Raw genomic sequence first — 18,508 nt, forward strand, 5'->3', positions numbered from 1 at the left:
ACTCTATCCATTCCATTTATAATCTTATACACATCCATCAAGTCACTTCTCACCTTCCTTTGCACCAAAGAGAAAAGCCCTAGATCGCTAAGCGTTTCCTCATAAGACATGCTTTCTAATCCAGGCAGCAACCTAGAAAATATCCTTTGTACCTTCTCTAAAACTTCCACAACCTTCCTATAATTTCTAAAATAGATTCGTCATTAAACTACATATCTGTCGCCATATAGCACCTTGAGATTAATTTTCCTGCGAGCATTCACAGTAGAAGAAAGAAATGCAATAGAATCAATGAAAAACTACAAAGGCTGACAAACAATACGTAAAAGAAGACAAATGATCAAATATAAAACAAACAAATAAATAAATAATGTTGAGGACATGAGTTGTAGATTCCTTGACAGTGAGTCCATAGGTTGTGAATCAGTTTGGTGTTGAGGTGAGTGAAATTATATATGCTGGTTCAGGAGTCTGATGATTAAGGCTAATAATTTCCTGTACCTCATGTTGTGGGACCAAAGGCTCCTGTATCTCCTACCCAACAGCAGCAGCTAGTAGAAAGCATGGCCTGGATGTTGCTCTCTTGTGGCACTGTTCCTTGTAGAAGTCTCAATAGATGTACTCCAAGTGTGGTATAACCAGAGTTTTATTACCTCGCAGTTTTTGAACCCAGCCCCGCAACTAATGAAGGCCAACATACAGTACCACACACCAATTTAACCACCCTATCAACCTGGATTGTGAAAATCTATGTTCAATGAGAGCTTTGGTAGCTCTGCCTTTCTCTAATACTTGTAGCCATTTTTTATTAAGTAAACGTGCATCCTCCTGCAGCATACTGCAGTACATTAGTGTCCTGAATATACACTGCACATTTCTGACTGCAAAACAAGCAGTTTAGCACTTAGTACCTGTCAAGCAGTAAGGATTTGTTATTCTGTAAAGCAAAACAAAATCAAGAACCATACTGGGAAATAATCCATGGGAACAGTGGTCCCACTCCGCTCAGGAATATTTCTTCCCACATCTTGAACAGTGATTTATGTAAATTGTTTAATAAATCTTATAGCAAACATAACGTTCCATGTTGAAACACAGTATAGCTCGTGTTATGACAGTGTTGTATTTATGAAATACTGTCTGTATCATAATTTTCTCTAACGTGAACACTTGACAAAAATAGACAAAATTTGTTGTTCCTCATGCATTTTGAGTTTACTTAGTTTTTCCTTCACATTAATTCTGTAAGAGTAATTTTTTATGAACACAAGTCATTCTGCAGATGCTGGAAAGTCAGAGCAACACATGCTAAATGCTGGAGGAACTCAGCAGATCAGGCAGTATCTATGGAAATGAATAGATAGTCCATGTTTCAGGCTGAGACCCTTCTTCAGGACTGGAAGGGGGGAAGACACCAAAATGAAAAGGTGGGGGAGTGAAAGAGGATTCGCTAAAAGGCGATAGGTGAAGCCAGGTGAGTGGGAATGTTCTAGAAGGAGGGGCACTAGGGGCAGGTGATAAGCAGGAGAGGAGAAGAGGTCAGAAGTCAGAGTGGGGAATAAAAAAAGAGAGAAAGGGGAGGAAAAAAAATTACCAGAAGGAAAAATCGGTGCCACTCCATCCTGAGAGTGGCCTCATCATGGCAAAAGAGGAGGCCATGGACTGACGACAGTACGGGAATGGGGTTAGGAATTAAAATGGTTGGCCACCGGGAAATTCTGCTTTTGGTGGATGGAGCAAAGGTGCTCGATAAAACGGCCTCCCCAATTTACATCGGGTCTCAAATTGTAGAGGAGGCCACATTAGGAGCAGCTGATACAATAGACAACCCCAACAGATTTGCAGGTGAAGTATTGCCTCACCTAGAAGGACTGCTTCATGGTCCCAAGCAATTTTTCCAGATGAGACAACACCTCATGCATTACAAACATGTCAGGCATAAATTAACATAACATTGTACATAATTTACATGACAAAATAAACATAATGACATTAGTGCAAGTTGAGAGGAAGAGAAAAAGAGATATACTTCAAGTTAGTCATAAACACAAGCGATTCTGCAGATGCTGAAAATCCAGAGCAAATCACACAAAATGATGGAGGTAGTTAGGTCAGGCAGCACCTATAGAAATCAATAAACAGTCGGCGATTCAGGCAGAGACTCTTCATCAAATCCTGATGCTGCCTAACCTCCTGAGTTCCTCCAGCATTTTGTGTGTGTCAGTCCGAGGGAGTGTTGGGTTTTTCCAGGTTGGTTCAAGAACCCAGTGGAGGAGAGAAGAGGAGAAAACAAAGGTTAGAAAGAGAGAGTGAGAGAAATAGAATGAAGACACAGAGGAAGAGACAGACAGATAGAGTAATAAATGCACAGAGAAAAGGAACCATTTTACAGTACAATAACTTTAGCCAGTTTTACAGATACATGAATCTTTTCAAAGTTCAAAGTCCAGGTCATGCTCTCTTCTCACTGCTGCTATCAAGAAGAAGGTACAAGAACCTCAGGACTCGAACTACCAAGTTCAGGAACAGTTATTACCCCTCAGTCGTCAGGCTCTTGAACCAAAGGGTATAATTTCATTCAACTTCACTTGCCCCATCATCGAAATGTTCCCACAACCTATGGACTCACTTTCAAAGCCTTTTTGTCTCATGTTCTCGATATTTGTTGCTTATTTATTTATGAAAGAACATAAACATAGAAATCTACAGCACATTACAGGCCCTTCGGCCCACAATGTTGTGCCGACCATGTAACCTACTCTAGAGACTGCCTAGAATTTCCCTAGCGCATAGCCCTCTATTTTTCTAAGCTCCATGTACCTAAGAGGCTCTTAAAATACCCTATTGTATCTGCTTCCACCACCATCGCTGGCAGCCCATTCCATACACCCACCACTCTCTGTGTGAAAAACTTACCTCAGTACCTATTTCTAAGCACCTTAAAACTATGCCCCCTCGTGTTAGCCATTTCAGCCCTGGGAAAAAGTCTCTGGCTATCCACACGATCAATGCCCCTCATCATCTTATACACCTCAGTCAGGCAATTATTATCATTATTTCTTTAATTTTTGTACTTGCATAGATTGTTGTCTTCTGTGCTCTGGTTGAACACCCTAGTTGGGTTGGGTGGCCTTTCATTGATTCTGTTATAGTTATTACTCTAGATTAGTTGAATATACCCTCAAGAAAATGAAACTGGGAGTTGTTTATGGTGACCTATAGGTACTTTGATAATAAAATTTACTTTGAACTTTGAAGTTATATATATAATAAATAATAAATAACAGAAGAGAGGGAAGGAAAGCTGTGACAGTGACTACCCAGCCACAGCCATCAGCCTTCGTGTGCAGCAGCCGTGCCAAGGACTGCCGCTCAAGAATCGGCTTATTCAGCCACAGCCGACGCTGTTCCACACCCAATTGAGTCCTAAACCGGGTGCATCCATCGTCTACTTAGACAGACGGAGCCATTATTATTATTATATCATTATTATTAATAAATAAACAAACAATTCAATAAATAATACTGAGAACATTGTCCTTGAAAGTGAGTCCATTGGTTGTGGAACCAGTTCAGAGTTGAGGTGAGTGATGTTATCCATGCTGGTTCAGGAACCTGATGATTGAGGGGTAATAACTGTTTCTGAATCGGTGATGTGGGACCTAAGACTCCTGTACCTCCTTCTGATAGCAGCAGCAAGAAGAGAGCATGGCCTTGATGATGGATGCTGCTTTCTTGTGGCAGTGCTCCTTGTAGATGCACTCAATGGTGAAGAGGGCTTTGTCTGTGATGGTCTTTAAAATGATTTAACTTCTTTAACCACAGTGGTGGGATTAGAACTCTCAATTGCTGGACTGATTTGTAGCACAAGCACTAGATCACAGCATTCCCCATCAGATGCCTGATCAGCAGTGCTGCAGGAGAGGAATAGAGGGAGTGCACAGCTTGACATAGCATGTGAGCTAAAAATAAAAAGAATTAATCCTGATGCCAGAAGTATTGCAGGTTTTGCATTAATAGTTTGCTAAATCGAGTCTAAGGACTTGAAATCACACTGTGAGATATTAATAACAAGGTTGTGAGATGTGTTTGTCTGCTGCTTTCACAGATTACTCTACCTCATAGCATTCACTGAAGGCAATTCACTGCAGACCAAGTACTGTGATATATTATTTATTTATTTAGAGATACAGTGCCGAACAGACCCTTCCAGCCCAACGAGCCGCACCACACAGCAGCTCACCATTTTACCCCAGCCTAGTCACAAGATAATTTACAATGACCAGTTAACCTGCTAACCAGTATGCCTTTGGACTGTGGGAGGAAACCAGAGCTCCGGGAGAAAACACACATGCTTCACGGGGAGAGGGTACAACCTCCTTACAGATGGCGCCAGAACTGAACTCTGAACTCCAGAAAGCCCTGAACTGTAAAACATCGCCTTAACCGCTACACTACCATGGCACCCCCATATCGGGGAACACGATATTGTGCTGCATGAATCAAACCCTCTTGTTTATAAAACACATTAACACCTTGCAAAGATTTGGACAGTGCAGCGCAAATGCATTCTCATAGAAACATAGAAAACCTACAACATAATACAGGCCCTTCGGCCCACAATGCTATGCCGAACAGGTCCTTACCTTAGAAATTACCTAGGGTTACCCATAGCCCTCTATTTTTCTAAGCTCCATGTACTTGTCCAGGAGTCTCTTAAAGGACCCTATTGTATCTGCCTCCACCACCGTCGCCGGCAGCCCATTCCACACACTCACCACTCTCTGCATAAAAAACTTACCCCTGACATCCCCTCTGTACCTAGTTCCAAGCACCTTAAAACTGTGTCCTCTCATGTTAGCCATTTCAGTCCTGGGAAAAAGCCTCTGACTATCCACACGATCATTGCCTCTCATCATCTTATACACCTCTATCAGGTCACCTCTCATCCTTCATCCATTCTCTTCAGGCACTAAGCTAATAATTTGGACTTGATGTTTTTTTAGACTTTATTTTCAACTCACTTTGTGGACAGATGTTTATACGGCCGTTATTTAGTTATTTAAAAGAAAAGTGCTCCAAAATTTGATGAAGGGTCTTGACCCGAAACATCGACAGTTTATCCCTCTCCGTAGATACTGCCTGGCCCGCTGAGTATCACACATGTTGTGTGTGTTGTTCTGGATTTCCAGCATCTGAAGATTCTCGTGTTTATGATTTGCTGCTCCACCATTTTAGAGTGTAATCAAATAATTTGTGCACATTTAAAGACACATTACCTTTTTAAATATTATCACCAATTACCAGATCACCGACATCAAAATCAGAATCAGAATCAGTTTTATTATCACCGGCAGGCGCCAGGAAATTTGTTGTCTTCACAGCAGCAACAGTACAATGAAAACCATGAATTACAGTAAGTATATATATATAAATATATATATATATAAAATAGTTAAATAAGTAGTGCAAAAATAATAAGTATAAAAGTACTGAGGTAGTGTTTATGGGCTCAATACCCATGCAGAAGTTGAATGGCAGAGGGGAAGAAGCTGTTCCTGAATCACTGAGTGCATGTCTTGAGGCTTCTGTACCTCCTCCCTGATGGTAGCAATGAGAAGAGGGCATGTCCTGGGTGATGGGGGTCCTTAATGATAGATGAGGCTTTTTTGAGGCATTGCTCCTTGCAATATAGATAGATGAGCGTCATAGGAAGTCATTCCTGCCTGTGGCCATCAAACTTTACAACTCCTCCCTTGGAGGGTCAGACACCCTGAGCCAATAGGCTGGTCCTGGACTTATTTCCTGGCATAATTTACATATTACTATTTAATTATTTATGGTTTTATATTGCTATATTTATACTCTATTCTTGGTTGGGGCAACTGTAATGAAAATCAATTTCCCTCGGGATCAATAAAGTATGACTACGACTATAACTAAAATGCCCTGGATACTACAGAGGCTAGTACCCATGATGGAGATGACTAAGTTCACAATTGCCTGCAGTTTCTTTTGATCCTGTGCAGGAGCACCCCTAGGCCCACATACCAGTTGATGATTCAGCCAGTAAGAATGCTCTCCAAAGTACTTCTGTAGAAAATTGTGAGTGTCCTTGGTGACATACCAAATCTCCTCAAACTCCTAATGAAATATAGCCACTGTTGTGACGTCTTTGTAACTGCATTGATATCAAATGCCTCTCATCAGTATTTGCCACAAAGACATAATGTTTTGAAAGCAAGATAAATAAAAGAATAAATTCCAAATTGCTGGTATTTATTGCCAACATGACATTTTACTTGCACAGAGAAAAAAGATATTCTTTTAACTAAGCCTTTGGGAATTATTTTGTTGGGTTTCTAACAGCTAGAACCCAAAAAAAAATCAAACCTTGCATTTAATGGTGTGCAGGTGCAACAGGTTATCAAGAAGGCAAATGGAACGTTGGCCTTCATTGTTAGAGGGATTGAATTTAAGAGCAGGGAGGTTATGCTGCAACTGTACAGGGTACTGATGAGGAGTACCTGGAGTACTACATGCAGTTCTGGTCTCCATACTTGAGGAAATATATACTGTCCTTGGAGGTGGTGCAGAGGAGATTCACAGGTTGATTCCAGATAAGAGGAGGTGTCAGCATTTGAGGAAAACTGAGTCACTTGGGATTTTTTACTCACTGGAATTCAGAAAAATGGAATGGATTCCAATAGAAACATATAAAATTATGAAGAAAATATATTAGATAGAAACAGTAATGTTGTTTCTACTGCTAAATGAGATGAGGTCTGGGAGACATAGCCTCAAGATTCATGGAAATAGATTTAATGTGAAGGTGAGGAGAAACTGCTTTTCCCAGAGAGTAGTGAATCTGTAGAGAAGTAGTAGAGGCTGCCCGATTAAATGTTACAGTAAACTTGAGAAAGTCTGCAGATGCTCAAAATCCACACACAAGATGCTGGATGAATTCGGCAGGTCAGGCAGCATCTATGGAAATGAATAAACAGTTGATGTCTCAGCCTACGACATTACTTCAGGACTAAAAATGAAGGGGGAAGACTTCAGAATAAAAAGGTGGAGGAAGGGGAAGGAGGCTAGTTGGAAGGTGGAAGGGGAAAGAGGCTAGCTGGAAGATGAAAGGTGAAGCCAAGTGGGTGGGTAAGGTAAAGGGCTGGAGAAGAAAGAATCTGATAGGAAAGGAGAGTGGACCACAAGAGAAAGGGAAGGAGGGCAGGACACAGGGGGAAGTGATAGGCAGGTGAGAAGAGGTAAGAGGCCAGAGTGGGGAATAGAGGAAGAGGAGTGGGAAAGAAGTATTTTTACTGGAAGGAGAAATCGATGTTCATGCCATCAGGTTGGAGGCTAACCAGTCAGAAGTTAAACTGTTGCTCCTCCACCCAGAGGGTGGCCTTATCTTGACACAAGAGCAGGCAATGGACTGACATGTTGGAAGGGAATGGGAATAGGAATTTAAAAGTTTAGCCTTCAGAAAGCTCTGCTTTTGGCAGATGGAGCAGAGGTGCTGGACGAAGCGGTTCCCCCAATTTACCCTGGGTCTCACCAATGTAGAAGCGGCTACATCGAGAGCACCGGACACAATAGACAACCCCAGCAGATTCACAGGTGAATTATTGCCTCAGCTGGAAGGACTGTTGGGGCCCTGAATGGAGGTGAGGGAGGAAATGAATGGGCAGGTGTAACACTCGGGCCACTTGCATGGTTACGTGTGGGGAGGGACAAATGGACAAGGGAATCATGGAAGGAGTGGTCCCTGAGGAAAGTGGAGGAATGGGAGGGGTGAGTCCACAGGTTGTGGGAGGTGTTCAGTGATGGGCAAGTGAAGTTGCGTGAAGTTATCCCATTTGGTTCAAGAGCCTGATAGTTGAGGAATAATAACTGTTCCTGAACCTGGTGCTGTGTGGTCCTGAGGCTCCTGTACCTCTTTCCTGATTGTTGAGGTGTAATAACTGTTCCAATAAGACCTACAACCAGTGGCATAGGATTGGCTTGGGTGTGCTTTCTGACTGAAAGTTCCGTTTCTGGCCAGGCTACTTTAGTATTTTGTCCAGGTCTAGAGTTTTTGCTTGGATGTTACTGCACAAGTTCTTTGTGCTTCATGGACATTTCATGTTTCATTCTCAAACGATCCAAAGAATCTCAAAGAATATGTCTGAGATTTTTAATTTTATTCTGAAGATTTGGCTTAGATAAGTATAGAACACAGTACAGCATAGCAACAGGTGTTTACACAGTCCTTGATAGTTGTGTGGTATAATTTATGCCAATTTTACACTAAATGGCCACTTTATTAGGTACAGCTAGAACCCAGTGTAGCCCATCTACCTCAAGTTTCAATAAATTGTGTATTCAGAGATGCTTTTCTGCACAATACTGTTGTAACCCATGCTTATTTGAGTTACTGTCGCCTTCCTGTCCGCTTGAACCAGTCTGGACATTCTCCTCTGATCTCTCTCATTAACAAGGCATTTTCCGCCACAGAACTGCCACTCACTGGTAGGTTTTTGTTCCTTGCACCATTTGCTGTAAACTTTAGAGACTGTTGTGCATGAAAATCTCAGATCAGCAGTTTCTGAGATACTCAAACCACCCCGTCTGGCACCAACAATCATTCCACAGTCAAAGTCAGTTAGATCATATTCCTTCCTCATTCTGATGTTTAGTCTGCACAACAACTGAACCTCTTGACCATGTCTGCATGCTTTCATACTTTTGAGTTACTGCCACATGATTGGCTGATGAGATATTTGCATTAGTGAGCAGGTGTACAGGAGTACCTAATAAAGAGGCCACTGATTGTACATTCTTTGTGTTGTCTGTACCAAAGTGCCTGTGATGTAGCTGCAAGCAAGATTTTCATTGTACTAGTACCTCATCATGCATGTGCACATGACAATTAACTCAGTTTGATTTGATCATGATGCCAGAGGCAACACAGTAGCGTAGTGGTTAGCACAATGCTTTACAGTACCAGTAACCCGGGTTCAATTCCCGCTGTTGCCTGTAAGGAGTTTGTATGTTCTCTCTGTGACCACATGGGTGTCTTCCCACAGTCCAAAGACCTATCCATTGGTAGGTTAATTGTACACCGCAAATTGTCCTGAGTTTAGGCTAGGATCAAATCCAGGACTGCTGGGTAGTGTGCCTTAAAGGTTGGAAGGTCTATCTCTATAAATAAACAAATAAACTCATCCTATCTCCTTCACATGGTTTATATCCCTCCATTGCCTTTCTGCTTAAATGCCTCTTAAGCAACAAACAATCTGCTGGAGCAACTCAGCAGGTTGAGCAACATCTGAGGGAGGAAGGTATCTGTCGACATTCCGGGTCAAAACCCTGCATCAGTCCTGAAACATCGCCAGTTCTTTTCCCTCTACGAATGCTGCTCAGTCTACTGAGTTCTTCCAGGAGTTCTGTAGTCTCCTAAAGGACTCTTGGGTGCTGACATTTAGATGTCTGGATGCTGGCAACTGGCATTTCATCGTCATGTGTTGTGTCGTATGACGTGGGCGATCACAGTCCTTCCGTGACCATGATTGTTCTTGGCAAATTTTTCTACAGAAGTGGTTTGTCATTGCTTTCTTCTGGGCAGGGTCTTTACAAGACGGGTGGGCCCAGCCATTATCAATGCTCTTTCAGGATTGTCCACCTGGCGTCAGTGGTCTTGCGATATGCACCAGTTGCTGATATGACGATCCACCACCTGCTCCCATGGGTTTCACGTGACCCTGATTGGGTGGGGGGGGGGGGCTAAGCGGGTGCTACACCTTGACCAGGAGTGATCTGCAGGCTAGTGGAGGGAAGGAGCACCTTACACCCCACCACCCATTGACATTTAGCAGTGAAAAAAAATGATAAGCCCTTTGCTTCTGTGGTTGGATTGGGAGTGACCATGGACAAGTCAATCACAAAACAAGCACATTTAGTGCATTAATCTGCAGTAAACTTAGCCAGCTCCATCATGGGCACTAGCCTGCCCACCACTGAGGACACTTTTAAAAGGCAATGCCTCAAAAACTGGCACCAATCATTACAGGCCCCCACCACCCGGAACATGCCCTCTTCTCATTGCTACCATCAGAAAGGACGTACAGGAGCCTGAAGACACACACTCAACATTTCAGGAACAGCTTCTTCCCCTCTGCCATGATTTCTGAAATAACCCACGAACACTACCTCACTATTTTCTGCTCTCTTTTTCTACAACTTATTTTTATCTATATTTATTATTATAATTTATGGTAATAGTTTACATATTGCATAATAATTTCCCACGGGATCAATATAAGCACTTAATATTATTATTATTAGTAGTAGTAGTAGTAGTGCAATCACTCAAGTGGAGTAATATGTTTACTAAAGGGTTGTCTATAGTTGGATTCTCAGATGTCTGTAGAGACCGATTCAGGATCCAAATATTCCTGTGCAATGTGGGTACGAGTAAGTGGTGGCTGTGATCAGTGGTTGGGTCTTTTGGTTGTTCAGTCTCTCCTTTCACAGCCGCCACTTGTTCTCTGTGGCATAGCGGAGGTTGTTCTCGTGTAGTGCAGCTCCCTCTTGAACAGATTTCCTCCAGGTGTATCTATCCAGTGTGATGTCTTCCCAGGTTTCAGATGTAATGTTGAATTACTTCAAGCTTATTTTCATGCTACCCTTGAAGCACTGCTGTACTGTACTATACAGCACTGTACTGCTGAAACCAAACAACAAATTTCAGTGTAAGTCAGTGATATACCAGTCTGTCTCCGATTTAAATTCTCCTCCTAACTTTTTCTCTTCTATTCTTCCTTTACACTTTTTTTTCTATTTTAGTTTAAGGTAATGTTTTTGTCTTGCACTGTACTGCGGCCACAAAAAAACATATTTCACAAGTCAGTCATAATAAACCCGATTTTGAAGAGATGGTGGCCAAATAGGACCTGTGTGAGTTAGAGATGGTGTAAAGTCAAACTACACACCTTTTTCTATTTCGCCTTAACTCCCTATCCTGCTCTCACTTCGATTTCAAGGAACATCACCACATCGTCCTTCAGAGGACCACCCCATTGTCCTTCGGAGGACCACATCATTGACCTCCAGAACAGAGTGCAGCATTCCAGACCCTGTACTGATTTCTCCGACTTCATGTGACACACTCTTTCTATCGTTATTTCCACCTGTAGTCATTTTGGTTCAATTTTCTTAACACTTTTACTATAGTCCCGCCTAATGACATGTCCCACTGACTCACTCTTTGTGACCTATAACTGACAGATGAGTGACAAAGTGTTTGACGAATCTGGATCTTTATTCGAATTAGTTTAGGAGAATGAGGCGGGATCTCATTGAAATTTATAAAATATTGAAAGGCTTAGATAGAGTGGATGTGGAGAGAATGTTTCCTCTAGTGGGGGAGTCTAGGACCAGAGGGCACAGCTCATAACAGAGAGACGTCCCTTTAGAACAGAGATGAGGAGGAATTTCTTTAGCCAGAGAGTGAGCCCTATCATTACTACAGATGACTGTGGAGGTCAAGTCATTGGGTTTATTTAAAGCGGAGCTTGATAGCTTCTTAGTTAGTCAAGGCATCAAAGGGTTATGCAGAGAAGACAGAATGGGCTGAGATGGATAATAAATTAGCCACGAAAGAATGGTGGAGCAAACTCGATAGGCCAAATGCCTAATTCTGTTCCTGTGTCTTAGGTCTTGTTATGCAGATATAGAAGCAGAAAGCAATCTTAATGACCTCACTAATTGCTAAATTAGCTCATTTAGTCTCACCCTATCAGAGATATTTTCTATCCATTCCCCCCACCTCAGTGCCAAGTTAAACTGAGACTCCTCTGACCACACCCAATCCATATCCTCCAATCTGAGCACACTCATGTGTCCATCTAAACACCTCTTAAACTGCCCCAGTAGTACCTGCCTCCTCCACCACCCAAGGTCAAAATCAAATTTATTATAATATGCACAAATGCAGGTATGCACAGGTGCAATTAAGTTGGAATTGAAATTGGTTTAGTACTGTCACCTGTACCAAGATACATTGAAAAGCTTGTCTTGCTTATTGTTCATACAGATCAGATCATTACACAGTAGAAGGCAAACTATTACAGAGAAAGTGCAGTTCAGATAGACAATAAGGTGCAAGATCACAATAAGGTAGATTGTTCAAAGTTCAAAAGTAAATTTATTATCAGAGTACATATATGTCACCACATACAAGCCTGAGACTCTTTTTCCTGTGGTCATACTCAGCAAATAGAATTATAACTATAACAGGATCAATGAAAAATCAACCAGTGTGCAGAAGACAACAAACTGCAAATAGAAATAGAAATAAATAAGGAGGACATGAAACAACAAGATAAATGAATTGAATTGAATTTATTTCTTACATCCTTCACATATATCAGGAGTAAAAATCTTTGTGTTACATCTCTGTCTAAATGTGCAATCATAGTAATTTATAATAAATAAAACAGTCAATTTAATATAGAGTATACTCAAATCAGCATGAGTTCATCAGTCTGGTGGCCTGGTGGAAGAAGCTATCCTGGAGCCTGTTGGTCCTGGCTTTTACGCTGCACTACTGTTTCCCGGATGGTAACAGCTGGAGTAGATTGTGGCTAGGGTAATTCGGGTCCCCAATGATCCTTCAGGCCCTTTTTACACACCTGTCCATGTAAATGTCCTGAATAATGGGAAGTTCACAACTACAGATGTGCTGGGCTATCCACACCACTCTCTGCAGAGTCCTGTGATTGAGGGTGAACATAGAACATAGAAATCTACAGCACATTACAGGCCCTTCGGCCCACAATGTTGTGCCGACCATGTAACCTACTCTAGAAACCGCCTAGAATTTCCCTAGCGCATAGCCTTTTATTTTTCTAAACTCCATGTACCTATCTAAGAGGCTCTTAAAATACTCTATTAATACTGTAAAGCTTCAATTATCTTAACTCACTCACGTGTTCAGAGTAAACCTAGAAACCCTCTTCTGTGCAGTTCAGCTACGGTACAGTTCCCATACCAGGCAGTGATGCAGCCAGTCAGGATGCTCTCAATTGTGCCCCTGTAGAAAGTTCTTAGGATTTGGGGGCCCATATCAAACTTCCTCAACCGTCTGAGGTGAAAGAGGGGCTGTTGTGCCTTTTTCACCACACAGCTGGTGTGTACAGACCATGTGAGGTCCTCAGTGATGTGGATGCTGAAGAACTTAAAGCTGTTTACCCTCTCAACCCCAGATCCATTGATGTCAACAGGGGTTAGTCTCCATTCCTCCTGTAATCCACAATCAGCTCCTCTGTTTTTGCAACATTGAGGGAGAGTTTGTTTTCTTGACACCACTGTGTCAGAGTCCTTAAAATGAGATCATTGGTTGTGGGAACATCTCAGTGGATGGGCAAGTGAGTGTAGTTGTCCCCTTTGTTCAGGAGCCTGAACAAAGGTCAAGGACACACCTTATTGCACAAGGGGACTGTTCAATAGTCTGATAACAGCAGGATAGAAGCCGTCCTTGAGCCCGGTGGTAAGTGCTGTTAGGTTTTTGTATCTTCTGCTGGAGGGGAGGGGGAAAAGAGAGAATGTTGGAGGTGGGTGAGTCGTTGATTATATAAGCTACTTTACTGAGACTACAAGGATACATGTGTGTGCGCGTGTGTGTGTGGGGGGGGGGGAGTGGTTTCTGCGATGTGCTGAGCTGTGTCCACAACTCTGCAGCCGCGTCACAGGAACAGAACATTAGATACACAACACACACGAGAAAAAAAACACTAACTATATAAAAGCCGTACCAGAAAGAACACAATTTAAACAGAAATGAGGGGAAAGCTGGCCTATTCTAGGCATCCTGTGTAAAAAAAAAATTGCCTACACATCTCCTTTAAATTCTCTGCAACACCCCTCCCCCTAAGTACATGTCCTCTAGGACTTGACATTTCAACCGCGGGAGGGTGGGGGGTAGATTCTGTCTACGCGGTTCGTACTATTTCTGTCGTGATTTTGTAAACTTTTATCGGGCCTCGCCTCAGCTTTCAGAAGACAAAATAAAAAGTGTCTGTTCGGTGTGTTGTAACCGTGCCTCTTTCCCTCCTCTTGTCCCCAGGGTACATCCACAGTTACATCAGCCCATCTGTGTACGAGAACGGAGCAGAGAGGCAGAGTGGTCTCGGGACCCCCGACCCTGTCTATACCAAAGTCAACGAGGTGTATGGAGACCCCGAGGGGCTGGAGCCCGACAGCCCGCAGTCGGGGCTCACCACCGGCTACTTCAGCGGGGAGGCGGCGGCGGTCAGCGAGGGCTATAGCATGGACGCCTTCTTTATCACGGACGGCCGGTCGCGGAAGCGTCCCGAGAGCGCGCCGCGGGAGCGCGCCCAGCGCCACACGTGCAGCGAGTGCGGCAAGACGTACGCCACCTCGTCCAACCTGAGCCGCCACAAGCAGACCCACCGCAGCCTGGACAGCAAGCTGGCCCGCAAGTGCCCCACCTGCTCCAAGGTCTACGTCTCCATGCCTGCTCTGGCAATGCACGTCCTCACCCACGACCTCAAGCACAAGTGCGAGACGTGCGGCAAAGCCTTCAGCCGCCCCTGGCTGCTGCAGGGGCACGTCCGCTCCCACACGGGCGAGAAGCCCTTCGGCTGCGCCCACTGCGGCAAGGCGTTCGCCGACCGCTCCAATCTGCGGGCGCACATGCAGACCCACTCCGCCTTCAAGCATTTCCGCTGCAAGCGCTGCAACAAAACATTCGCCCTCAAGTCCTACCTGAACAAGCACTACGAGTCTGCCTGCTTCAAGGGATCGCAGGAGGGAGATTCCTGAGCCCGCGTGTCCGTGTCAAAAGACGGGGTGGGCGGGCGGGTCAGAATGCAAAAAAATCCCACAGAGAAACGAAAGAAAACAAATTTAAAACACCTTTCTCCACCTCAAAGCAATACTTCTTGAGATTACTATAGGGACAAATTTTAAAAACGATGCTGGATCTTTGATTATGATTAACAAAAACCTCGGACAGTTCAGCTTGCAAAGCTGAGGCATGAAGCGAATGCAAGCCAGTCTTCCGCCTTTCGTTGAACAAGGACGGGAAGCGATTAGAAAGCACTAGAACAGTTGTGACTGTGAAGCACATACATGTGCATAAAGACGTGGACACTTGCACATGTACAAACTGGCATGTGCGCACACATACATACACGAACACACACACACACACACACATCTGCACTCAGTGGCACGCATGCACGCACCTGTGAACTTGCCCTCCCAGTACATGCCAACTACACGTGTCGCCTGCATGCACACACACACACACACACACACACACACACACAAACACATGCACACACGCAAAGATGACCTCTTGTATTTTCGATGCTGCTTTTTGCTAATGAAGGGGGAAAATATTTATTGCATCTTCCAAGCTGAATGAATTGTACTCTACTTTTTAGGGGGAAAAATGTTGACTTTACGGGGTGCTTATATTTTCTGTTGACCTGAAGACAACACGGCGTTTCCGAGAGTGTTGCCTGGAGCGCGAGTGGAGGCAGATCTCTCTTTCCCACAGCAGTAGAACTGTGCTGTCCTACCACATTAATCTACAGTAGATTCCAGGAGGCTGGCTGCTGACTGAAGCCTTCTGAGGAGATGTGACGCCGGCCACTGTTGGAATTCTTGTGCTAACTGACAACCGAGGTAGCTGATTAGTCAGCAACTTGGTACAAAGGTGGGTAAGGAATATAATTCAAGAGGCATTCCTGCAAGATATATTCATCTGACCACAGAGAATACAGAATTTAAACAGATTCACCGTCACTACCTTTACCTTACTTGTGTTTGACACAAGCCTTTCCCACTGCTTCATCACAACCTAACACCTTAATTTCTCTCACCTCTTTATCTATAAAACCATAAAGCATAAGGGCAGAATTAGGCCATTTGTCCCATTGTGTCTGCTCCACCATTCTCTCTTTTCCTCTGGTTTGAAATTCATCAGGGTCCATATTTTAACTTCAGACACAAAATGCTGGAGGAACTCAGCAGGCCAGGCAACATCTATGGAGAAATCTTTATCAGGACTGATGAAGGGTCTTGGCCTGAAATAACAACTGGTTTATTTCTCTCCATAGATGCTGCTGGGTTCCTCCAGCACTTTGTGTTTTTTGCTCTGGATTTCCAGCATCTGCAGAATCACAGATTTAATTCCTTAGATGCTGCCTGGAACTGCAGAATCTCTTGTATTTTCCCGTGAGCTCCCCCTTGACCTTCAACCTTCGTCTTCAAACAGTACAAAGTCCATACAGGCATGGTGGCTTCGTTGGTAGACAAGGCCTGAGCCCCAATACAGAGACATGGGTTTGAATCCTGCTACAACAACGAGAGAATTTAAAATTAAATCAATCTGGGATAAAAAAAAAGAAAGCATCCCAATCATGAAATTGTGAAAATCCATCTTCAGTAATCTTTATGCAGTCTAGCCTCAGTGTGATTTAATCAAAGTGGATGATTCTGAAGTCTCCTCAGTCCATAAATGAGAAGAGATGCACAATAAATTGAAATATTGCCATTGAAAGCCACAATGCATGAAAAAAATGGTCCCTTCATTTCGATTTCCCCCATAACATCTCTACTCTTACCTTCTTATCAAGTAATCGTTCCACCTTCTCTTTTGTCACAAGTTATAACCCTCTAAACAAGGAGTTCCCAACCTTTTTTAGGCCATGGACCTGGACCATTAACTGAGGCATCCATGGACCCTCAGTTGGGGAACCCTGCTCTAAATCTTTCCTATCCATGTACCTGACCAATTTCCTTTCGAATGTTGTTAATGTCCCTGCCTCAACCACTTCCTCTAGCAGTTCATTCCATCTTCTTAAGTCCATCACCTTTACTGGGGCATAGGCCACCAACAGCAACTCACCAGGGTCCTTTGTCCTGGGACAGTCTTACAAGTTGTCCCCAGGTGCAGCCCATCTTCAAAGATACTTCCTCTGCCAGGGTTGAGGTCTGTCGGTGTTTCTGTAGCTCTGGGTTTTTACAGATGGGGTTTGTAGTCCCATGTCGAACCTCCTGTTCGGAACCGGGCTTGGGGTGGAGTTAGTTCAGTTCATATATGGACTGAAAAAGTTGCCCCTAGGATTCCCATTACATAAGTTCCTTCTCACCTTAAAACTCTGTCTTGTAGTTTGATCCCCCAACCTTGGGAGTAATACTGTGTGCATTGACTATGCCTATGCCTCTCATGAACTGCATGATGCATTTTAGGGAAATGCTTATTCAACATAGTTTCACTTCTTTAAACAACGGCTATTCTATATCGATTTGGCTGAAATACCTACTACTGTCAGGATGAATGTATCTTGTTGCAGGTATGCTCTGTGTTTTAAGTCCCTACAGCATATTTTTGCCTCAGTGCTGAACTTGCAATGCGTGCATGGAATAACAGTTTGCTTGGCCAGTTATAGTGATTCAGGGGCTGTCATTCTCCATGGTAAATAGGAAACTGGAAATTATCCCAGTAAATACTGACCATCACCTTGGCAATAACCTCACCAGGAAGCTTTTAAGATGTCCAGTGGTACCATCTACACACAGTGGCCACTTTATTAGATACCTCCTGTAGCTAATAAAATGGCCACTGAGTGTATGTCCAAGGTCGTCTTCTGCTGTAATCCATCCACTTCAAGTTTCGATGTATGTTGTATGTTCAGAGATGCTCTTTGGCACGCCACTGTTGAAACGTGTGGTTATTTGAGTTACTGTCACCTTCTTGTCAGCTTGAACCTGTCCGGCCATTCTCCTCTGACCTCTCTCATTAACAAGGAGTTTTCACTTCCAGAACTGCCACTCACTGGAATTATTTTTGTTTTTATTCGCACCATTCTCTGTAAACTCTTGCTGTGCATGAAAATCCCAGGAGATCAGCAGTTTCCGAGATACTCAAACAACTCTGTCTGGCACCAGCAATCATTCCACAGTAAAAAGTCACTTAGGTCCCACCTCTTCCCCCCCCCCATTCTAACGTTTGGTCTGAACAACAACTGAACCTCATGACCATGTCTGCATGCTTTTATGCTTTGAGTTGCTGCCACATGATTGGCTAATTAGATATTTGCATTAATGAGCAGGTGTACCTAATAAAGTGGCCACTGAGCGTAAATGCAAGTTCTGTCTTCACCATCCAACTCAATCACTATGACTGTACATATGCATCGACAAGAATTGTCACGGTTATTGTTGCCGGTGAAGAGGGTCCGTTTGTGTGGAACAGAGCAGAAAAAAATCTTTAATTTCCCCCCACATTAATATCACAAAGAAGCAATTAACTGAAGTATTTTAGAATGTGCCAACTAATTACTCTTTCTGTGGCGCAGTGTCCCTTTAAATCTATTGAGCTAATCACTATTGAGCCATGGATCAGTAACCCTTGAGTTGCCAAAGCGCTTGCCACTTTGAAGAAGAAAAAAAGATGTATTTCTTTTTATTTAAGTTTATGCAACTATTTATG

General features: G+C 43.3%; 1 protein-coding gene across 1 annotated transcript in view; it reads left to right on the forward strand.

Moving 5' to 3' along the window:
* The window catches only part of LOC140210673 (transcriptional repressor scratch 1-like), a 41,476-nt gene extending 26,650 nt beyond the window's left edge, over positions 1-14,826 (forward strand). The window contains exon 2 of the mRNA XM_072279851.1: positions 14,108-14,826. Coding sequence (XP_072135952.1) covers positions 14,108-14,826 — 719 coding nt within the window. The remainder of the gene's footprint in view (positions 1-14,107) is intronic.
* Positions 14,827-18,508: the final 3,682 nt, after the last annotated feature.

This window comes from Mobula birostris, chromosome 2 (assembly GCF_030028105.1).
Source record: "Mobula birostris isolate sMobBir1 chromosome 2, sMobBir1.hap1, whole genome shotgun sequence".
In the NCBI taxonomy this organism is placed as follows: Eukaryota; Metazoa; Chordata; class Chondrichthyes; order Myliobatiformes; family Myliobatidae; genus Mobula; species Mobula birostris.